Source organism: Lineus longissimus, chromosome 14 (genome assembly GCF_910592395.1).
Source record: "Lineus longissimus chromosome 14, tnLinLong1.2, whole genome shotgun sequence".
Taxonomy (NCBI): domain Eukaryota; kingdom Metazoa; phylum Nemertea; class Pilidiophora; order Heteronemertea; family Lineidae; genus Lineus; species Lineus longissimus.
This window is the reverse complement of record NC_088321.1, coordinates 16,626,797-16,650,719: the sequence shown is the minus strand read 5'-3', so window position 1 is coordinate 16,650,719 and position 23,923 is coordinate 16,626,797. Positions and strand designations below refer to the sequence as shown.

Here is a 23,923-nt window from a genome sequence, read left to right as displayed (position 1 = left end):
ATAAATTGAGTCGCATGCAGCGACAACCATTGTAAATGCAAGCAAGGTGAACTGCTGTGGTGTATTCAGGTCACGAACCTTGACCTCATTGATCCGAAACAGCACGACATCGGTTAGTCGGTTATTTAAATAACAAAAGAACCAATTTCGTCATGGCGATCAACAGGACCGTGCTGTGATCTCATTTGCATGACAAAAGGGGCCCCTCTAGATCAGGCGTTCAGATCAGTCTTCTCATTTGCATGACAAAAGCGGTTGCTTTGGACGAGTTTAACAACAGAAGTAACTTTTTGAATTCACCTTCACCTTTACATGTATTATGGCTTTTATATGTAAATTTCACATATTGTATCATTATACAAACATAACAAATTAATACATAAAACGTCAGACATTGACGTTGGTGACAGCTTGCTCGACCCATTCTGTACCACAGGAAACTTCTTGATGGGGCAGTTGTTATCTTTATAACTCACAGAAAGAAACAAGATGAATCTTTCTGGACTAATTATCATGAAAAGACTGAGCTCTTCCACTTGACCGCAAGGTCAGGAACCAGCATCAATTTGGAATATTTTGGAAAAATTTCAATCAACAAAATATTTCAACGAAATCTCAAAATTTGGAAATGAATTTGCCCGATTCTTTTGCATTTGTTTTGGTCTTGGGGGTTAACCTTTGTTATCATATCATTGATGAAACCAAGAATGAAAGGCACCCGGATAATTACCGTGTTTAAGGAAATTTAAGATACTTGTATAAAATGGAGGCTAGAGTATGCCAATTTCATAACTGTCCCAAATGGAGACCGGCACTATCAGGTCTCGGAAGCCGATTGGAATAAACGCAGGTATTCGTGGTACTGAATGGATCGAGAAAGTTCATAAGGCCTACGGTTCCATCAAAGACAACACATGTTCTGGTTGGCTGGGGTCGAACCAACCAGAATCACGTGGACCCCATGTCTCATTCGATGGGAAAATTGAAATATCTGATCAATTTGGTGATTTTGGAGAAAAATGAAGTGACTTTTAACAGCTCGATAGTAAATTTTGACCTGGTACATCAGAACCTTGACTTATTTGGATCTGGTTCTGGTTCTTAATCAACAATCATCTAGGAGGAGTGACTGACTATGACTGATGGAAAGTCTTTTAAAGACCTTCCAGCTGTGAAACATTCGATAAACGTACAATTGCAATGAAACCACCTTTCAATCAGATATTTCGATAAAATACAACGTATCCTTCTGCAGAGGCCTACAGGTAGCGAATATACAATACTACACCAGAGGAAGTCTGTTGCTAATGACTCCCATAGCGACAATCGTTCAGGGGCCGAGGGTTCCACATCCATTGTGTCATCTTGCTGAAAAGAAAAACACATTATGTATCACAGACAGTGCAATAGATGAAAAGCTCAATGCCCACAGACCATTTCAGAGAGATTCACGCAAAGTAAGCCTGAAAATGGCTAGCACAAAAATTGGCGAAAATTTTGCTTATGCACGTTCTTGGTCATGCTTCATACGATTGGTCATGCTTCATACGATTGGTACAAAGTTAGACTAGACTGAGGTTTTACATAAATAATACATTTCGTTTAACTACTGATTTGTTCTGTGTGTAATCAGCGTGCTGTTTTCTCATGAAATCGTCCATGTGAGCCTTGTTGCAATTGTACGTTTATCGAATGTTTCACAGCTGTCTCAGCGAGACTTGAAATGCTAGAATTCACATTTCAAGATCAGAAGCTCGGTTGTTGGTGTTGCTAGCTTTTTGGAAGGCTGTCTCAGCGAGACTTGAAATGCTAGAATTCACATTTCAAGATCAGAAGCTCGGTTGTTGGTGTTGCCAGCTTTCTGGAAGGCTGGAGATTACACGATATGTGGTATTCACCCAAATAGGCATGTTCTGATATCATCGAAATACTCGTATCTTCGGATCCGGAACTATAACACCAGACAATGAGAAGTCACTAGGCCCACCTTAATGGTGAATATTCATGACCCTAGCAAATGCCGAGAAAGGCATATCAGTCATACCTGGTCAAATAGCAGAACTTGAGGTCCAGGCCTAGGGTGGTCAGATCGTTATTTGAGGTCTGGCTCAGAGTGGAGTTATCTGGTGTTATAGTTCCGGAGATAGTGTATATCTGTTTGCATTACCCTCAAGATGTGCCCCCGTCGTCACATGGCATCAGTCGTAAAGAGATTCCTGAAGCATGCCGTCATCCAGTGCTTGTGAGATTGGTATCACGTCTCGTCAAATGAAGGGGTTAGAGGTACGCATCTTGTCCAAATCCTTCGTTTGTGGTTCAAATGAAGTACATAAATATAATCCACATTTTCAACAGTTCGATCTGAGCGAAGAAAATAAAATAGTCTAGCGATGGTCCGTGGCTTTCGCGAATCCTTCGTTTGCGATTCAATCTGAACTAAGAATTGCGTTTGCGTTTAAGAATACGATACGCGATGAAAACGTCTATGCATATAAACACGTGTGTTATCGAGATATTCACAGTCCGATCGAAAGCTTCACACAGTTAGATAGAGAGTCTGTTCCAGGATTGGTATGCGTACCGAGCCCCTGGATACCTCTTCCGTCCCCTGGATGTACAAGACTTTCATTATCCGTGCACGTCTGTGGACAACTGAAAATAGAAGTACATTGCCAATCAGATGAAATTAGTCGGCGTATTCAAGTGCTTCTTGCAGACACTCCATAACTAACCTTTAGAATTTTTTAAGTTGGAAATGTATTGGATATCTTTGTTGTTATAACATACTGCAACATTACTCAGAGTATGGTGTTCATCTACTGGGTGGATGTAGAGGTGATCAATCGGAGGCTCGAATGGCACAAATTTTGCTTTCCTTTGGAAGGTCATGTCAGCTGGCCGTTTTAGGCTCTTACACTCCGCCCTAAAGGCCAACTCACTTCTACTTAACCTCGTCATCTCAGGACAATTGCGGTCTTCCATTTGATTAGATCATAAATTCTGTTTCCATCCAGGACTGGGTGTGGTGGTGCAAACTCTCTGCAACCTACAAAAGTATCAAACCATTGCAAATCTTCATACAGTGCGAGAAGTGTCTTCAAAATGAACATCGTCATTGGCAAAGAAGCCCATCTTAACAACTTATCATCTTTTCTGTTGAACCTGGCTGCAATTTCCATTTTCTTAAATGGGTGGACGGAGGTGTCTTTAAATAACCCCTTTAATTTGCAAGTTATCAGCTTTTGTCCAGACGTTATGTTATATATCTGCCGAGTTTAGAGCGTAGAGTCCGACAATCGCCCCACTGTTGTACATGTTTCAAGTCAATACCTATATTACATGTACGTTGTGATCCTTACCTCCAGTTACAATGCACATCCTTGAGAGTGTCATTTCCAGCAGTTGGAGCGATGGGCGTGGTGATGAATATCCTGTGACCTGGACGTGGTGATGAATATCCTGTGACCTGGTCGTGGTGATGAATATCCTGTGACCTGGATGTGGTGATGCCGGTGTAATGTTTTTGAGTGTTTCTATTTTTGAGTGTTTCCCCTCATTGTTTGGGAACGCTAAAAGATAGATTGACAAGTTTTTCTGTGTTTCCCCCTATTGAAAAGTCATGGTCTCTCTAGCTGCCTATTGTTTGGAAACACTGACACATGGGAAACAACCACAGATGTTACACCGCCTCCGGACGAGGACTTCCACTTCTGTGTCATTTCCAGCAGTTCGAGCCGAGTGGTTCCCTTGTTCTGGTGTTGCCCATCTTTTGGGAAAACTGAAAAAAAGATTGGACACGTTTTTCTAAGTTTCCCCCACTGAAACCCTTTGTTGCACGTCTCCTTTCGTTGTATTTTAGCATTCCATACAACTGCAGTTTCATGGCGAGGGCTCTTCAGTCCTCGTCCCGACGTCACTTGCTACAGTTTGCATGTTTAGAGCATTCTCATTATTTTCAAATGAAACTTTTCAAGGAGCTGATTACTCTGTGAGCAGATCAATCTTTGATTTTCAAGTGTCAAGTAAATAGGTTCTACTGCTTACCTGAAGTAACACTGCAGCATTCTCCATCGGCTGTCTGGCCGCTTACCTGAAGTACCACTGCAGCATTCTCCATCGGCTGTCTGGCCGCTTACCTGAAGTAACACTGCAGCATTCTCCATCGGCTGTCTGGCCGTTTGGAATCGATCAAAAGATAACGGCACAACCGCTTCCCTTGGCAGGATCGTGTCAGGTGGCCGGGCACGGCTGTTGTCCTGAAAGTCGGCAAAGTCACGGCAGATATTTGAAGACGTCAAGACAATTTGTAAACAAGCTGTGCTGCATAGTATGGTATAGTGGATGCGCTTTCAAATTACGGGAAATGGCGGCCAACCAATTGAAGGGCTCAGTCGATCACTCGAATATCTGGCATCCAATAAAATGGTCCTAAGGGATCAATCCAAAATGAACAGTTCTAATGGTACCATTTTGCTTCCCTGGGCAAGGTCATGTCGGCCTACTCCTTCAAGCACCAACAGCTACACAGGCAGAAATTTCTATAAAGAATCTGTAAAGCTATATAAAAATGGTAAACACAAAATCTATATATAATCTATATTTTTGCCTGTGTATGCTCACTGTGATGAGAGCTAAATTCGCCTCTATCTACTTACCAAGTCCTTGTCGTGTTCAAACTGGGATCATGTTCAAACCTCTGTATAGTGGGGCTGCGTCACGCTGGGCTCTCGTCACGCTGGGTTCGCGTCACACGCTGGGCTCTCGTCACACGCTGGGCTCTCGTCACACGCTGGGCTCTCGTCACACGCTGGGCTCTCGTCACACGCTGGGCTCTCTGCGGTGTTCTTGGCTCTGCAAGATGGATCTTGCTTCGCACTGGTCTCCCGGATGCTCTTCCTGAAAAGAATCTTAACGATTTAAATCGCTCATAATTTTTAAAATTGGGTTCAAAAATAATGAAATGAAGTTACCCTAAATGCGGCACACATCTTGCTCGCGTCCGAATCCATCCCCAGACGTCTGTCACGCCACGATCGTGCATCTTCAGCCCTCTTCAACAAGCATGCCCCATCGCACCGACCCTCTTCCTTCCATTCGGAGGTGGTCTTTCCGTCTATGCTGTAAATGGAAACGGATTCAGTGGGAAAAGATCTTACATGTATTGAATAAAGGTAGCAGGAAGGGGTGGGCGTTGGTGGTTTCCGAGTGTGAGGGGGTACTAGGCTAGTGTAGTGGCGTCTGCTAACTGTACTTTGAGAGACTTTGACTAGGCATGATGCCGATCTCTCTTAGGGTCGAGTCAACAGGCATGTGGTTTCAGTATTAGGTCTTTCATTGTAGCAATGCGAAAATGTAAGCAATTTTGGTTAGGTCCGTCATTTGTTACTACCAAGTAGCTTCTAGAGTGTGTCAACCACTCTTGATTACAGCGGCCGTCTCAGCGCCACCACGCGGGGCCTAATGGTATAAGTCCGAGTAGCTTCGCGCGATCGATATGCACAATTCTGGGTAAAGTCAAATGAGGAAGTATGCTCCGAGTCATTAGCATAATCTAACCTTTACTCCAGCTCGAGGTAATCTTGGGCAGTGCAAAATAGTTACAACCCCATAATCGCGCTATAAGTCCATAATGAGATCACGGTGACCAGTTATAAATGTTTCGCCAGCTTCGCTATTTTGCCGCTACGCGGCACGTTGGGTCCAAGGTGAAGATCACTATGTTGTGACCAGGTAGTGTACTAATTGTGATGACGTCATGCGCAATGCACATAATGGCTGTTGAAGGTATGACGTGAGATTACGTTGCTCACTTTGCATGGGTTGTTGCTGGAGGCTGGGAAGTAAGACGATTATCCCAATCATAAACAAGTCTCAAACAGTGCGGGAAATGTAACGATCTAACTGGAGTAGGATCTCGTATAATCCTTCATATTTTTTCTGGATGTTTCAATCATCTTAGGGGAGAATCAGTCAAAGAGCTAAAATTGCGCAAACATCAATGTCTTAACAAAATGTGAATCTCACCTGTTTGTTGTAATATCATCTACTTCAGTGCCTGATCTTCTACGACTGCCGCCGGAGAGCATATCTTCTACGACTGCCGCCGGAGAGCATAGAGGGTTAACCCATCAAGTTAAGTGCGAGCCGTCTGGTAAACGGCAAAGGCGAGTCCGGAGCCCGTCCCGGACTCCATCCCGCACCATGTCGTCAACTTTCTTAAGCCCTTCAACAGCGTAAGAGAGGGAAGGCCTATTTAATATAAAAACCTCTCTTTTTCGCGTTGAAATGGCAAAATGAACGAAGACGACACGCCCTCATGCTGAACCCCCTCAGTCGTAGAACCGAACGACAGGGTCCCCTAGGGGCGCCCGACAAGAGACACAAAGCGTACCGTGCTTTGGACTCCGCCAAGTCGTCGGCCGGCTGCTTGGCACACGCCTTCCATACGGAGTCCGCGGAATGGACCTTCTGTAAATGGAATTGGAGAGTCAACATCACAACTAATGCAAAAGACACAGAAAACGCAAAAAAATACAGGACATAGATCAACCACACACACGCACACACGCACATACCCGCACCCATACTCATCCCCTCGACAACCTCCCACATCCCACGCCCCCCAAACCCTACCACACCCTCTCACCCAGCCAATCACACATACATATCACTCTATACATACCCTTCACCTCGCGATAGACATCATTCATGATCGGTTGCATTGGAGAACTTGGCTTGGGGCATCTGCAATGATAAAAGTGATAGTAACGGTAACACGAGCTCTAGAAACTTGTTCCGAGTGAAAGGCCCAGAAGCTCAGGGTGCGATTTTTGAGGTGTTCTTGACGAATTCGAACAAAATCATAAAAGAATTCGTCACGAAAACAAAGAATTCCTCGTCGTCATTCGGGAGTGTTGCGGAACCTCACTAATGAGATCCGAAACCAACCGAAACTGTCTAAACCTCACGAACAAAAGGACACGTGGAGTTCGGCCACGAAGTCTTTTCTGCAGCCAAATGAAGTAAATATTTTGAATTGAAGGGGGGGGGGGATAAATCTTTGGAGTAAGACGAAATTCAAAAACTGCTTGGCATACTGAAATGAAGCAGGAGTTCGCATGTGGCGAGAACTGGACAGGAATGATTCAGTGCGCAGCCGTCATTGGCTTCTTGGTTGCCGAGGAAAACGGCGGATTTCTTGAAAATCGGAATTCGGAAAGGGATGTGTGCTCATTTACAGAAGTGGAGGTTGGGATATGCCCGAGTTATGCCCAAGACCGAATCTGTCTTACCATTGCGTGGCGTGGCCTGTGCTAAGAAAACGTGGCGTGGCCTGTGCTCGTCGCGTCCGATCTTGAAGCTCCACGAGTCTTGAATACGCAGTTTATATTGGGAGCGTTGGTAACATCAGTTGAACGACTTACGTCATGTCATTAAATAATAAAATCGTTCTGGTGCTTTCATGCCGTGCTCGTCATGGTCACTGCATTTGTTGTGCCAGCCTTATACGAGTGGATCATAGCATACTTTGTATATTTTGTACTGCTGATCTGGTCATAGTCAGGTTGGCACCAAGCTTTTGTAGGTTTCACGTGGAAAAGAAGGATGACAATGGAATTACATAAGGGAACACTTCGTATAATCTCTTTCATTGGCTAATTGTCACGGAATGGTCATGACAGACTGCATGTCAGACGTCATTTAAAATCAGGGCATGATGCGACCATTTACTGACACGCCCTGAAAGAACACCTATGTCGATATATATCAAACATCACATGAACTCGCATCAACAGACAACTCATCTTCTGTGGAACCTGGCATCCTGTCATGGGGCTATGGCAATACGTGGTGGCCGGGATAAAGCCGGTTTGACCAGTGTGGAGATTTGGACAGTGCGAGAAAATCACTGAAGCGGCTCGCAGACGACACCAAATAAATTGAATCACAGGCAGATTATTCCACCGCAAAATTAGTTTCTAGATGATAACTTAAACACACCTGTTAATAGGTTTTTCTTGATAAGTAGATAAATCGGTGTTTTTGTAGCTCTATGCCAATTTAATGACACAATTGCGATTCTACAATTATTGCCAGAGATGTGGAGATTATTGCACGGGCTGTGTTGTGTAGCATGTACAGTCCTGATCATATCATATACTATCATGCAATATCTCCCAAACTACGACACCAATTCCAATACAGTTTTCAGGATATTGTCCGCAATATTGTTTTCTAATTACACATTATGGCAAGAATGTGAATGCATGAGTGCGTCATTATGTAATCTACAATTAAAAAACCCTTACAAAAACCTTTTCTAGTTCTAACTGTTTTTAGAAATATTTTTCGCTACAATGTTAAAACACAAAAATCTAAGAATACTGAAAAAAAATCATCAAATTCGAACGAGTAATAATGAAGATAGAGCCATTTTTCAACACAGCATTCACTGCCAAATACAGGAAGTTCACAGTTCACGACAAAACAATTGACAATATCATTCATTTTCCCTATCTAGAACTGAGATTTGTAAGGTATTCCGTATGCCACCTTAGAGTAACCAGACAGGTTACTCTAAGGCCATAGGAATGATTAATCCGGTTTACCGTCCGAGTGATTTAAAAAGATGATGAGGCTTTTTTCATTTTTCATTATTCATTATCGGTTTACAGTCTGATTTACTGGTCAAAACACGCGATTCAGCAAGTTCCAGTAAATGGAAATCAGGTCGGTCATCAACATGAGGCATTGAAAAATGTCATTATTATGATGAAGAGCCTACCCTGCCAAGTTTTTATTGTGTTTTTCAAACATTTAAGGTAAAGATGAACCACTGGAAAGATTATTTAAATAAAAAAATGATGGCAACAATAAAATAAATAGATTTTTTAAAAAATAATGAAAATATTTCATGTTCGCTCAGAACCCATGCGGGAGGTGGACGGTAAACAGGATTAATAATTCCCATGGCCTAAGATGCCGCGGACACGTACACAGATTAACAAAAAATGTCGTGGACGCAAGGTCATTTTCGCTGTTCGGTCCACGGCAGTCGTGGAAGTAATCCCAAACTCGCCCCAATCGCTCTAAGAACAAAATCAGCGCCTCTAGTGTCAAGATTGGAAATAACCCCGTTCAATCTGGAATCAGCTGGTGTAAAAAAGTCACTAGATTGTTTGTTATTTCAACCTCACGACCAAACTAAGGCTTGAAGCCCATTGTCTAAAATTTGAAACTGGGAGACACTGTGGTCTAGATAGACAACTAAGAGTATGTGAGATTTGCAAGTCAGGGGAGGTTGAGGATGTGTCTCACTTCCTTGCGACATGCCCGATATATACCTCTTTAAGGGCAAAGCTCAATGCCAGTTACGATACGAGTAATCTCCATTTTCTGTCTGTGTTGGATCTGACCAAAATATATCTAGAAAATCCTTCACCCCCCTCTGCTGAGATAATCAACGAATTCTTTGTACAGCGTAACTCTGTATTGCCCTGACTATGATTTTATCTTTAAATAGTTGTGAGCATATTCTGTATACCCTGTAATTTCTTATGATATATTTTGTAATAATTATTGTATGTTACCGTTGGCCCCTCGTGGGCGTTTTTTTTAGTGTAATAAAAGAATTTGAATTTGAATTCGACCAGGAAAACACCTGGAAGTGAGGTTGATTATGTAAACTACGTCATCGTACTTGTAGTTTGACCTCTGTTTCAGGTCAGGTCGATGTCGATTTGTCATGTGGGGAAGAAAATAGAGGCATAAAATGACCGACTTTCCATTTTTTACTGAAGGGGAAGTGGTGAAAGGGTTCGGTCGTGGAAGTAAGGAACTTGGAATCCCAACAGGTAACTAGAGTTGTAATCGACACAGGACAGGTAAACTCGAAAATGAATTAAGTAGTTCGAGGCAGTATGATCTACTACTAATGGTAATGTAGGCCTATAGCCCAGGCCCTTTGATGCTTTGCCAGATCAGCAAAGATAGATCTAAAAGACGCCACACAATGGCTCATCACTGACCGTAAAAACCTATTGTATTTGTATTACCAACCCTTAAGTTCTTCTCAAAAATGTTTCTTTTGGCACACTCTTGGCTGGCCCCTGCCCCTACCCTCCTTTTTAACTGCCCTGCCCCAAAACCATGCGAAACGTGACTGAATATCGTATCAAGAGAGATGGTGAGATACTCATACTGAGACCGAGGGGAAGGCCTTGTTAATTGATCCAAGCTGAGGAGCAAGAACTGTTCATGGGGAATCATGGTATGAATGAGGTTCCAGAGTCTCATTTTAATCAATTATTTCAGCTAACTTTCCTGAGAATGTAGTGGAACAACTTCCAGAGTCAGTAAGTGCGGGGATATACTTTGGCTGGGCTTGTGTGGATGGTGGTGACGTCTATAAGATGGTGATGAGCATAGGATGGAATCCTTACTATCAAAACAAGAAACGGTCTATGGTAAGGTTTTAATCAAGATTGATCACAAAGTCCAGCTAACCAAATCAGAAGAGAGGAGTACTCCTTCCAGTCTCATCAAGTTTCAGAGACAGGGTCACATCTTTGCAAATAATGGCACGTTCACTCCAATAACCTTGAAGAGTCGAGGCAATCAGGAGATCTTATACCATGGGGCATATCATTCTCAAGTAGATAGCAGCCCTGCTCAATCCCTACAAAATCCTGTTTTCAATAAAACATAACATTTAGTCCTTTTGAGTCGCCATTTCTAGTCCAGTTTCACTTGTATATTATTTCAGGAGACACATATCATTCACAAGTTTGACGAGGATTTTTATGGGTCGAGTTTAAAAGTGTGTTTACTTGGTTACATACGAGCAGAAAGGAGTTTCAAGTCATTAGGTGAGATGGTGAGAACACTGCATGGTAGAGTCTGAACTGAGACACAGGTGTTGGACACACTGGGAATCAGGGAAAGGTTGATGATGATGAGCCACTCGTATGGCCACTCATAACCCAAGCTTTCGGCTCGACCAAGGATAAACACCCATTGTGTGTATGAGAGCAAGGCAGTTTGTTATTTCAACTCCTGTGCACTGGTCAGACAGGTTCATGTCAGCACTGTATTAAATGTAGCAGCTCCTTGAGTTCTCTTGCAACGTCGCGAGAGAGACTGGCAGGTAAACTCAGCTGGTCATACTAATATGCTCGGCATACCTGACTAGACATGTGACACTGACCTTTTGACTCAGTTTTACAACTTTCTTTAAACCAGGCATGAAGGTCTTACAGTTGGTGCAAAAGTTAGTATTTGGAAAATTGGGAAACTAGTCTGTCTCTGTTCTGTTCAGGACCGAGAGGTGAAATATAAGACTGATATGACTCAACACCTCTATTTCAGATGAACTTATCGTTGCCATTAAGAATGATATCAGTGAAGCCGAATCACAGCTGGACAAAGTCGAGTGCATCAACTACAAGGAGGACTGTTTCTTTCAATGCAGCGCAAGCATGGCTAATGGCAATCCTTCCAGCTGATGTTGAAAACTTTAGGAACATTTAACACATTACTCATCAGATGGCAAGTCCTCATTTCACTGGATTTCATATCCCTCAAGTCAACTAACTTTGACGCTATACTCAATCACTATTTACAACAGGCCTAAATAGGGCAATCTAGAGTTACTTTGATGTGTATGAATTCACTTCCAAAAGCCTTTTGCTGACAACAGCTAATTGTCCAGTCTGGCCTCTTACCTGCAAAGAGAAATTAGCTGGGATTTCCTGCAACTGATGCAGTTCCAGCCAACAACATGGAACATGTATGTTAGAAAAAATACTATGTCGACGCCATTAAGTCATTCAAAGGTCTCCTGTACAGAAGGCCTATTTCACCTGTATCAGCTGATGTAAAACAGTCGCACCAGATCTCGCTAAATAGTGTTTACAGAGTATACTCGTATAAGCAAGGCTTATGTATTTTTTATGCCAGGTATAGTAGTTCACCGGTTAAAAGTAGGCAACTGTTATTGTCCGATTTCTATCCAAGTATTGTCACCTTAGTTTGTCTAAGGTGAAATGACTTGAGACATATTTGGGTCGTAACCATCAACGGAGCAGTAAGTGCAGTGTGCATGTAATGTACTCTCATCAGGTTCATGGGAAGCATGTTACGGATTGACAGTAATTGATCTCCTGTCCTCCTGGATCTGTATATTTTGGGTCTAATTCTCTTTCAGTTCTGATGGCTGTGTGGTCCTCTGTCTCTTGAAATAGTGCTTTGCTGTACTAGTCCACATTGATGTATATATTTATTAGAGATAACAACATTTTAATATAAAGACCACATGAATTGTTTTATTTTGTGGGTCTTCAGGCAGATGCCATGCTAGCTAACTTTTAGTATCAAGTTCATTTTAGCGAGAAAGACAGAAGACCTACTATCCCAGGTTGGCCCGATGTAGATTGTGTCGGCGTAAAATCTCAGAAAAATAAGCTCCAGTAACACTGACTTAGGACCCTTCGTGCCCTAGGTGGCACATGGGGCTCCAGTGACACTGACTTAGGACCCTTCGTGCCCTAGGTGGCACATGGACCCTTCGTGCCCTAGGTGGCACATGGGGCTCCAGTGACACTGACTTAGGACCCTTCGTGCCCTAGGTGGCACATGGGGCTCCAGTGACACTGACTTGGGACCCTTCGTGCCCTAGGTGGCACATGGGGCTCCAGTGACACTGACTTGGGACCCTTCGTGCCCTAGGTGGCACATGGGGCTCCAGTAACACTGACTTAGGACCCTTCGTGCCCTAGGTGGCACATGGGGCTCCAGTAACACTGACTTAGGACCCTTCGTGCCCTAGGTGGCACATGGGGCTCCAGTAACACTGACTTAGGACCCTTCGTGCCCTAGGTGGCACATGGGGCTCCAGTAACACTGACTTAGGACCCTTCGTGCCCTAGGTGGCACATGGGGCTCCAGTAACACTGACTTAGGACCCTTCGTGCCCTAGGTGGCACATGGGGCTCCAGTAACACTGACTTAGGACCCTTCGTGCCCTAGGTGGCACATGGGGCTCCAGTAACTCTGACTTAGGACCCTTCGTGCCCTAGGTGGCACATGGGGCTCCAGTAACACTGACTTAGGACCCTTCGTGCCCTAGGTGGCACATGGCGCTCCAGTAACACTGACTTAGGACCCTTCGTGCCCTAGGTGGCACATGGGGCTCCAGTAACACTGACTTAGGACCCTTCGTGCCCTAGGTGGCACATGGGGCTCCAGTAACACTGACTTAGGACCCTTCGTGCCCTAGGTGGCACATGGGGCTCCAGTAACACTGACTTAGGACCCTTCGTGCCCTAGGTGGCACATGGGGCTCCAGTAACACTGACTTAGGACCCTTCGTGCCCTAGGTGGCACATGGGGGCTCCAGTAACACTGACTTAGGACCCTTCGTGCCCTAGGTGGCACATGGGGGCTCCAGTAACAGTGTAATGAACAACTTGACGGTTTCCTGTCAACACTGAAAAGGCGTGTTGCACACATCACAATCTCCAATAAGTCCTACACCTGCTCAACTCAAAACATCTCCTTTCTCCTTAACATCTGCATGTATGCCCAGAAAGCAAACTCCTCACCAAATCCTCCCATCAGTATATGCAGGATGTTTGAGACGATATTCGTGCCTTGCTTGAGACTCGTGATATAAACGACCAATCAGCTGCCTGTGACTAGCTTCGTCAGCCTCCTGCTTCTTCAGTCGCTGTTCAACCTCGGCCCTAGAGAAGATGTGAAAATCATCAGTTTCAGTTCAAAACATTTTTTCCTAAATAATGCCAGCAGATACATTTTTATCGATAAGAAAACTACACAAGCTGAGGGGATCCCTTCAACTACAGGACTGCCCTGACTTCATAGCCCAGTAACTAAAGACATCGCTGGCATGAGAAACTGTATTTACTTGGAGCAAAAAACAAAGGTTGGAATTTGATTTTCTGCCTGCCGAGGCCATGAAACAATCTGCAACCAACTTACTTTGCCTTGGCGACGGCCTGGGTGTTAGCGCAGTCATCAACCTTGACCTGAACCCGGCACATGTTGAATGGCTGCCCAATGATCTGCGCCAGACCACTCTCGTAGAAATCAACGGCTTTCTCGACGGATGCAGCGTCCATCATCAAAACCCAAGCCGATCCATTGTTCTGATGCAGGACTGGATCCTAGAAGGAAAAAATACATTATGTTTCAAAAATAAACATTCTCTGACACTTTGCTGAGTAAGCCCAACCTGGTTAAGCACATATTTTGAAGAGTGAAGTTAATCCTGGCCCTGGATTAAATATGAATCTATCTTGTTTCCTCAGAGCTTCAGGTCTTTTCCCCCAAAAAGTGGTGTATCCCATGAACATCACAACCGACCCTGGTCTGCAAGCATATGGCTCCCCAAGTCAGGCATCTGATCTAAAAGCTGAAGACAGCACATGAAGGCCAACCACAGACACAGTGCCTCATGATAGGGGGCGCTGTTGCACACAAGAACGAGAGAAGAAGACAGCACAATGTCAGACCTTCATGAGACAGACTTCTTTCACTGAGCAATCTACTTCAGCCTCCAAGAATCCCTCCAGCTTGAGTTGCGTCACGGCTGGTGGAAGGTTAGTCATGTAGACGGCCACATCTCGCAGCGAGTCCACTTGCAGCCAGGATGGCGCCTCTTTATCTGCTCCGATTATCATGTTCCAGTGCTCACTTGACATCAGGCAGTCGGGTTCATCTGGAGAAAGAGTAACAGAGAGATTAGACACGGCCAATGATAAACATGTCCTGAATATCACTGGTTTGCAGGAGACGCACTAAAAGGCAGGGCATCCAAGCCCACTCTCTCTGCCCTGATCTCAGGTTTGACCACCTAAACAAATCCAGACTCTTATTTATTGCAGTGCAAAAGCTTCCTTGATTCCCTAAATGTTGATTCTATCCTTTTTTCCCAGAAACAGAGTGTGGCTGGGAAGCAGAACACGGACCCAATGTACCAACCTCCATCCTCGGGGAGTATTGCACTTTGACCAAGAGACATGGGCCTACAGGGGTGGCTGGGTAGCAGAACACGGACCCAACGTACCAACCTCCATCCTCGGGGAGTATTGCACTTTGACCAAGAGACATGGGCCTACAGGGGAAGACAATTCAAAGAAGGAAAGCTGCAGCCATGTCCATGTTGACCCCGGCAGAATGATATATTACAACCCCACCTGTTTGATGTCAGCAGTGATGACCAGTCTTTGAGCTGTCAACCCTCACTCACCTGAACCCTTGAGAACGGACGAAATCTTCAAAACGTCGGACAGTGTCAAATTTGGAATGTGTTTCTGTTTGTAGTCAGTTGCTATGGCAACACTATCAAGTTGCTTTCCAAGCAGGCCTGGGTCACCTCCCAGATTCCATAGATTGATAACCAGACCGTGATAGAGTGGAGGTAACTTGCTGCTGTGCATCCTGGGCTCAGAGTTTGCGTCGAATACAAATCCTATAAAATCAAGATAGAGTGTAAGAGGAGTTTGGTATTGAGGTATTCATTTCAAGTTGGATGTAACAAGAGGGATGAATCCCTTGTATGTTCTACTTCCATCACAAAATCTGCCCTACAGATGTGCAACTTTTAGTATCCTGTACACACTAGACAGGCAAACGTGTTATCACAGAATCATAGATGGTCCCATGGTAGAATCATAGACGGCCCCATGGTAGAATCATAGATGGTCCCATGGTAGAATCATAGATGGTCCCATGGTAGAATCATAGATGGCCCCATGGTAGAATCATAGATGGCCCCATGGTAGAATCATAGATGGTCCCATGGTAGAATCATAGATGGCCCCATGGTAGAATCATAGATGGTCCCATGGTAGAATCATAGATGGTCCCATGGTAGAATCATAGATGGTCCCATGGTAGAATCATAGATGGTCCCATGGTAGAATCATAGATGGTCCCATGGTAGAATCATAGATGGTCCCATGGTAGAATCATAGATGGTCCCATGGTAGAATCATAGATGGTCCCATGGTAGAATCATAGATGGTCCCATGGTAGAATCTAGGATGATTACACAAACCATGTTTTACATTTGACCCCATCATCAATTCTATTATGCCCGGGTAGATTCTGTGGTGGAAATTCCATCACAGATCCTGTGACAGTGAGTCCCATCAAAGAGCTTTGTATCAAAGTAGAAACCCATGAGAGATATGGTCTTCATAATTCTGGAAATAAGACTAGTTCATCAAGTCCATTATAAATCTGCTCACGGCCAGTCAAAACTGATTCCATGGGTTTCCATCACCGATTCTCAATCACAGAACCATTGATGGCCTGGGTAGAGTATCTATCATAGATTCTATGACTGAAACCTTTTTGTGCGTATCATCCTCAGATGATGTATTTATTCCTCAACTCTCAAATCTGTAAACTCACCAAGTGACAGAGCAAGGCTCGTGTAAATCTCGCTCATTTCGTCTTCATCATAGTTAGCATTCTGTGAGTTGACGGAGAGACACAGCAGGGAGGAGGAGGGGTGGACAGCCTTCATCAAGGTGACCAGACCAGCAGAACCTGAAACATAAACACAGACTCATAGTTAGCATTCTGTGAGTTGATGGTGATACACAGCAGGGAGGACATTGAGACCATGAGTACAGGGGAAGTGTGTCAACAACATGAGTACAGGGGAAGTGTGTCAACAACATGAGTACAGGGGAAGTGTGTCAACAACATGAGTACAGGGGAAGTGTGTCAACAACATGAGTACAGGGGAAGTGTGTCAACAACATGAGTACAGGGGAAGTGTGTCAACAACATGAGTACAGGGGAAGTGTGTCAACAACATGAGTACAGGGGAAGTGTGTCAACAACATGAGTACAGGGGAAGTGTGTCAACAACATGAGTACAGGGGAAGTGTGTCAACAACATGAGTACAGGGGAAGTGTGTCAACAACATGAGTACAGGGGAAGTGTGTCAACAACTTGGGTACAGGGGAAGTGTGTCAACAACATGGGTACAGGGGAAGTGTGTCAACAACATGAGTACAGGGGAAGTGTGTCAACAACTCTAAGGCCCACAGTCCTGTGATTATATTGCGTTGTACTGATCAATATTTTCTTGGGCGTTGACCATAATTACTTGTCAAAGACTCACCGATGTCATTATTTGCTAGTTTCAAGCTGTGTACGCAGCTCGAGTGTTTCTTCTCCAGGAACAGACCTGACAAACATTCTGCTCCAGAGGAGGTGATCTGATTGGAAGACAGGTCTAACAGTTGCAACGGATGTGTCTCCATTGAGATGAGAGCTCCAACAATGTCCGCCACACCTTTATCTGTGATTCTATTGGCGCTTGCATCGAGCATCTGCAGTTGGCAGCCATCTTTGATTGCGCTGGCGATCTGTTTGATATCGTTGTCAACAAGGGCACATGACGAGATGGAAAGAAGTTCCAGGGGGTTGTTTGGGCCGTTGCCTAAAATTATAATAAATGTGAACAATAAATAAATAAGATCCTGAAGTTGTCAGTCAGTTGTCTGAGCAGGCAGCCAGGTGCTCACAGGTTACAGAGCTTGCAATAGGCCTTACACTACAGTCAGTTGTCTGAGCAGGCAGCCGGGTGCTCACAGGTTACAGAGCTTGCAATAGGCCTTACACTACAGTCAGTTGTCTGAGCAGGCAGCCAGGTGCTCACAGGTTACAGAGCTTGCAATAGGCCTTACACTACAGTCAGTTGTCTGAGCAGGCAGCCGGGTGCTCACAGGTTACAGAGCTTGCAATAGGCCTTACACTACAGTCAGTTGTCTGAGCAGGCAGCCGGGTGCTCACAGGTTACAGAGCTTGCCATAGGCCTTACACTACAGTCAGTTGTCTGAGCAGGCAGCCAGGTGCTCACAGCTAACAGAGCTTGCAATAGGCCTTACACTACAGTCAGTTGTCTGAGCAGGTAGCCGGGTGCTCACAGGTTACAGAGCTTGCAATAGGCCTTACACTACAGTCAGTTGTCTGAGCAGGCAGCCGGGTGCTCACAGGTTACAGAGCTTGCAATAGGCCTTACACTACAGTCAGTTGTCTGAGCAGGCAGCCGGGTGCTCACAGGTTACAGAGCTTGCAATAGGCCTTACACTACAGTCAGTTGTCTGAGCAGGCAGCCGGGTGCTCACAGGTTACAGAGCTTGCAATAGGCCTTACACTACAGTCAGTTGTCTGAGCAGGCAGCCGGGTGCTCACAGCTTACAGAGCTTGCAATAGGCCTTACACTACAGTCAGTTGTCTGAGCAGGCAGCCGGGTGCTCGGAGCTAACAGAGCTTGGAATAGGCCTTACACTACAGTCAGTTGTCTGAGCAGGCAGCCGGGTGCTCACAGCTTACAGAGCTTGCAATAGGCCTTACACTACAGTCAGTTGTCTGAGCAGGCAGCCAGGTGCTCACAGCTTACAGAGCTTGCAATAGGCCTTACACTACAGTCAGTTGTCTGAGCAGGCAGCCGGGTGCTCACAGCTTACAGAGCTTGCAATAGGCCTTACACTACAGTCAGTTGTCTGAGCAGGCAGCCAGGTGCTCACAGCTTACAGAGCTTGCAATAGGCCTTACACTACAGTCAGTTGTCTGAGCAGGCAGCCGGGTGCTCACAGCTTACAGAGCTTGCAATAGGCCTTACACTACAGTCAGTTGTCTGAGCAGGCAGCCGGGTGCTCGGAGCTAACAGAGCTTGGAATAGGCCTTACACTACAGTCAGTTGTCTGAGCAGGCAGCCGGGTGCTCACAGCTTACAGAGCTTGCAATAGGCCTTACACTACAGTCAATTGTCTGAGCAGGCAGCCGGGTGCTCACAGCTTACAGAGCTTGCAATAGGCCTTACACTACAGTCAGTTGTCTGAGCAGGCAGCCGGGTGCTCACAGCTTACAGAGCTTGCAATAGGCCTTACACTACAGTCAGTTGTCTGAGCAGGCAGCCGGGTGCTCGGAGCTAACAGAGCTTGGAATAGGCCTTACACTACAGTCAGTTGTCTGAGCAGGCAGCCGGGTGCTCACAGCTTACAGAGCTTGCAATAGGCCTTACACTACAGTCAGTTGTCTGAGCAGGCAGCCGGGTGGTCGGAGCTAACAGAGCTTGCAATAGGCCTTACACTACAGTCAGTTGTCTGAGCAGGCAGTTGGGTGCTCGGAGCTAACAGAGCTTGCAATAGGCCTTACACTACAGTCAGTTGTCTGAGCAGGCAGTTGGGTGCTCGCAGCTAACAGAGCTTGCAATAGGCCTTACACTACAGTCAGTTGTCTGAGCAGGCAGTTGGGTGCTCGCAGCTAACAGAGCTTGCAATAGGCCTTACACTACAGTCAGTTGTCTGAGCAGGCAGTTGGGTGCTCGCAGCTAACAGAGCTTGCAATAGGCCTTACACTACAGTCAGTTGTCTGAGCAGGCAACCAGGTGCTCACAGCTTACAGAGCTTGGAATAGGCCTTACACTACAGTCAGTTGTCTGAGCAGGCAGCCAGGTGCTCACAGCTTACAGAGCTTGGAATAGGCCTTACACTACAGTCAGTTGTCTGAGCAGGCAGCCAGGTGCTCACAGCTTACAGAGCTTGGAATAGGCCTTACACTAGAGTCAGTTTTCTTACCTAGAATCTCAGTGAGAGCAGTCGTCCTCGATAACTTAAGGCCATTCAAGATTAACGCTGAGATTCCAAGCTTTTGGATGGAGGGTGCCAGATCCTGGACTGTTGTTGGTTTGACCCGAGCACGTCGTAGATTTAGGACTCGCAGATTGTGAAGATTTGACGCAGATAAGAACTCGGGCAGATAAGACACATCATTGAGGCAGAGATGTAAACTCTCAAGGCTGCTACTGCCATCTTCCCTCGTCGTCACGTCTTGGAATGTTTTTAACGTTGCCACAGAAACTGAATTGTTTGATAAGTTGAGGTTTTCCAGTTGGTCAAGCTTTGCTCCTGTGACCTTGAAGAAGGTCCCCATGGCATCATCTGAGAGAGAGAGGCTGGACAGGCTCAGCAACTTCATCTTGGACGGTGCATCAAACGTAGAGAAAGAATCTGGAAATGTTTTCACTTTTTTAAACAAGATATTTGAAAGTGTGATTTTTCTGTGGTGAGCCCAGTAATCTTCTCAGAAGATGGAGCTGGTGCATGATGCACAACTGAACTGCCCGAAATTCATCTTTCGTGTGCTATAGTTTGACATTACATAAGAGGACAAACTCATTGTGCTTGTCTCAAACTGAGTAGAGCAACTCTGCATACCTGACTTGACTGTGCCCTTGTCCAGAATCCGACAATCATCGAGGGTTAACATCTCAAGGTTGGAATGTATCAGACACGTGCCTAGTAACTCCATCAACGAACTCTGGGTGGAGAGCTGGAAAAACAAGAGAACACTTGACACAACAAACAACCATCCTACAAAGAAAAGCTTTCTCATTAATATGCTGAAAAGGAATATACTAGGTTGTACGGAATCTTTGACTAATGGTGGCGTTTAGTTCCATACAGCTCCACAGTAAATGAAAAGGTACGCTGATGAACTCTGGCTAACCTAGAACTATGCAATCCACTGGACATCCTGCTGTGAGGCTGACCAGACCTTTCAAGACATTGCCCCTCCACTGGACATCCTGCTGTGAGGCTGACCAGACCTTTCAAGACATTGCCCCTCCACTGGACATCCTGCTGTGAGGCTGACCAGACCTTTCAAGACATTGCCCCTCCACTGGACATCCTGCTGTGAGGCTGACCAGACCTTTCAAGACATTGCCCCTCCACTGGACATCCTGCTGTGAGGCTGACCAGACCTTTCAAGACATTGCCCCTCCACTGGACATCCTGCTGTGAGGCTGACCAGACCTTTCAAGCACGAGACCCAATCTGAAGGAATAATTGAGCACGAGGTTGTTTATCTAGATGCCCCTTACTGCACACTGAGAATGATAGGCCACAGAGGGCTGAGGCCACAGCATCTCTCCTCTTACCTCGTTGCCAGCCAGGTTGATTACATGCAGTGATGTATTGCTTCTCAGAGCGCCCTCTATTGCTTTCATACCAGCAGCGTTGATACCACAGTTTTGCAGGCGTAGACACTGCAAGGCACAATCTGGCTTCTTGAGACATTTTGCAAGACCAATACCTGGAAAGGGAAAAAAAAATTAGTTTACCTACTTTGTTTGAGGAAACCAATTAAAAACAAATAATGAATGCTTTTATTCATGTCAGTGTCATTTGAATGTAAATGTAGTTTCAAGTAAAAGCATTACTAATCTTAAATTCATATAATTCAATATCAAGAGGACACAACCAACATATACTCCTAATCTAATATCTGAAATACCTGATCTGTGGCTTATAATCAGCAGAAACCACCCTCCCTACCTAAATGTGCCTTATCTCCCATCTCATTATGGTTGAGATTCAGGTCAGTCAATATCGAGTTCTCCAACAATCCGTCTAGAAACACGGTCAAGTCTGTCGACCCACAACTCTCCACCTTCAGCGACCCCAGCGTCTTGTTGACCTTGAGGGCGGGTCCAATACTCCGTGACAGGAAATCCTTGCCCAGGTAGTTGCTGCTGAGGTCAAGGTCAATGAGACAACGATTGGAAGACAGCATGATACCAATCGATTTCTGGAATGGAACATACTTTATCTGCAATTATCTTGGGGAGATATGAACGAAATGCTATATCTACTCAATGACTTATCAAGACCAAGTCTCGTTTTAGGAGAGACAGTATTTCTCCTTGGCGCTTTAGCTTCCAACAAGTCTCTGTAACACCCAATTTGAGAAAGTCTCCAAAACTCAAAATTTGAAATACATGTAAATGAAACGCTTCTGAGCAGCATCACCTGGAGTCTTCTTGCCCATCACTTAGTTAGTACCCATCATGTTTAATGTGTATATAATCAGGACACTGCATACTTACAGCGGAGTCTACATCTGTTTGATTATTTGCCACATTTAGTGATTTGATTGTTCCATTATCAGCCATGGCCAACATGAGGGCTCGGAAACCCTGTGGTCCAAGATCGTTATGGGACACATCCAGCTCTTGCAGATTACGAAGACCTCTCAGCAACTTGAATAGGTCACCACCAGGGGGCAATGCCCTCAGAAGCTGAACACGCAGCACACCCAGCTTGGAATATTTCATGATTTCATCTGGGGCCATCAGGGGGCACATTAACCGTAATGCAATATTGAAGTCTGCCTGCTCTTTCATCGACGCTGTCACAACCATCTTTTCTTCAGCTTTCTTCCTGGCGACAACATCAACCTTGGATGCGGACTTGACGGAAACTTTAGATGCCTTCATCTCGTTTTCTTTTGAGGATTGTTCAGCATCACCTTGTGTTCTGACAGGAGCACTATTCTCCTTCAGGGTATCTGACTTTGTCTGAGTCTCCACATTTTTCCGTTTCTCAACAATTTTTGAATTCTCTTTTCCTTGTATCGGCCAAGGGTTAACAACAGTTTCCTCTGCAGGGAGCGGTTTATTTTTGTCAATATTTTTGGAGGGTTTAGACGAGTTATTTATATCTGTGTTAATAATTTGTTTTGTGGAGTTGGTTGAGCTCAATGCAGCCACACCCTGGGTCTTCAAGCTGCTACTACTACTGCTGCCCATCGTTGATCCATCACACTGAAATCAAATAACTAAGATTCATTCATCTCATCATGGCCCAATCAGTCAGTGCGAGTAGGCCTACAATCTACGATTATGTCTCATAGTCATACTCAATATGCATTATAGTTAGGCCTATGTCATGTATATGTCCACCAATTTGGCTAGAACTTGAAATCTAAAAGCAATTAAATCTCTTTCAAAACAAGTGAATGGCAATTCCAGGGTGGAAGTCAGTTCTTTGTTTTCTAGACTGGTAGAGAACGCCTCTCGGATTTTGAATTTCATGTTCTAGCAGCATGGTGGTACTAGGGCTACTTCATCACCACTCTCCGTCTCAGTGACTAGAATTTACTGATAAAGCCGACTAAAGCTAGTACCAGATAATAGTGAGAATGGTTATTAACATTTCATTCACTATCAGTCATGTCAGTATCATCTGCTTTAGCAATAGAAGTCACATTTGTTTACAATCCGGGTATCTTTTTATTGCGCCTGCCTCGGAAAATACAAAAGTCCGATTCTGATTGGTCAGATTTTATGCGAAAAATCGCATTTCATCCAATGGGAAGGCTTCTTCTACAAACGCTTCGGCACTGATACATGACCTTCACCAGCAAAATGGCTTCTTTTGGGGGAAAACTTGTGCGACTCACTCAAAATATTCGACAATTCTCGACAACCACGGTCGCCAGAAGTCAACATTGGCAACAGCATGGCATTCCCGGATCGGTTAGTAATATATGGCACATTTTAAACTGTGGTTTCGTACAAAAGATCTGCAGAATAGACGGGACAATAGTAACTCTACATTATGTACACTCTGACTGTCCCTCTGTACATTATGTACACATTCCTATCATTTAGCACAGAGTTTCCCGGGTATTCTGCAGTTGCTTCGCGTGTACCGTACCCATGACAAGCCTACGCACAGGCCACTGAATCGGCACTTCTATCAACTTGTCCGCGCCGCCCTATCGCCAATCATCATGATCATTTGACCATTTTCAATTTTGTGTCACTCATGTCGACCCCTGCTTGTCTTCTCTTGGCATTGAATGATGATTCATGGCATTGGGCCTTGGCTGGCTGCAATGATGATTCATGGCATTGGGCTTTGGCTGGCTGCAGCCTGCAAATTAAATGACAAAATTAAAGTAGTACAAACACGATGGCAACAATATTCTGTTGATTTTTTTCGTCCTGTCCAACCATCAACATTGTCTTTTCATTTCAGAACTTGCCGTTCGGAATCAACAACCGATACAAACTGACGGCCGGATTCATCG

The 23,923-nt window shown here is 44.9% G+C and overlaps 2 protein-coding genes across 13 annotated transcripts; one reads left to right on the top strand and one right to left on the bottom strand.

The window, feature by feature from the left end:
• On the bottom strand, window positions 1–23,603 carry LOC135499135 (uncharacterized). Of its 12 annotated transcripts, XR_010449257.1 has the most exons (21): window positions 23,015–23,117; window positions 21,936–22,652; window positions 21,385–21,637; window positions 20,988–21,142; window positions 20,263–20,377; window positions 19,624–20,055; window positions 17,160–17,480; window positions 16,438–16,575; window positions 15,269–15,490; window positions 14,532–14,737; window positions 13,999–14,183; window positions 13,602–13,742; window positions 6,683–6,744; window positions 6,025–6,468; window positions 4,971–5,118; window positions 4,656–4,896; window positions 4,045–4,256; window positions 3,360–3,778; window positions 2,940–3,046; window positions 2,168–2,652; window positions 1–1,368 (listed from the first exon to the last, which is right to left on the bottom strand). XR_010449257.1 is itself a non-coding variant. In XM_064789815.1 (12 exons), the coding sequence occupies exons 2-12, from the start codon at window positions 22,635–22,637 to the stop codon at window positions 13,598–13,600; spliced, it is 2,874 nt and encodes a 957-aa protein (XP_064645885.1). In that variant the 5' UTR covers window positions 22,638–22,652; window positions 23,548–23,603; the 3' UTR covers window positions 13,146–13,597. The 12 variants fall into 12 exon arrangements, 4 of the variants coding, with proteins under 4 accessions (XP_064645885.1, XP_064645884.1, XP_064645883.1 ...); XR_010449252.1 differs by having other exon boundaries at window positions 4,656–5,118; XR_010449258.1 differs by having other exon boundaries at window positions 1–1,364; window positions 4,656–5,118.
• On the top strand, window positions 9,723–12,307 carry LOC135499137 (riboflavin kinase-like). The gene is made up of 4 exons (XM_064789817.1): window positions 9,723–9,854; window positions 10,315–10,466; window positions 10,766–10,868; window positions 11,368–12,307. The coding sequence occupies exons 1-4, from the start codon at window positions 9,773–9,775 to the stop codon at window positions 11,502–11,504; spliced, it is 474 nt and encodes a 157-aa protein (XP_064645887.1). The 5' UTR covers window positions 9,723–9,772; the 3' UTR covers window positions 11,505–12,307.
• Window positions 23,604–23,923: the final 320 nt, after the last annotated feature.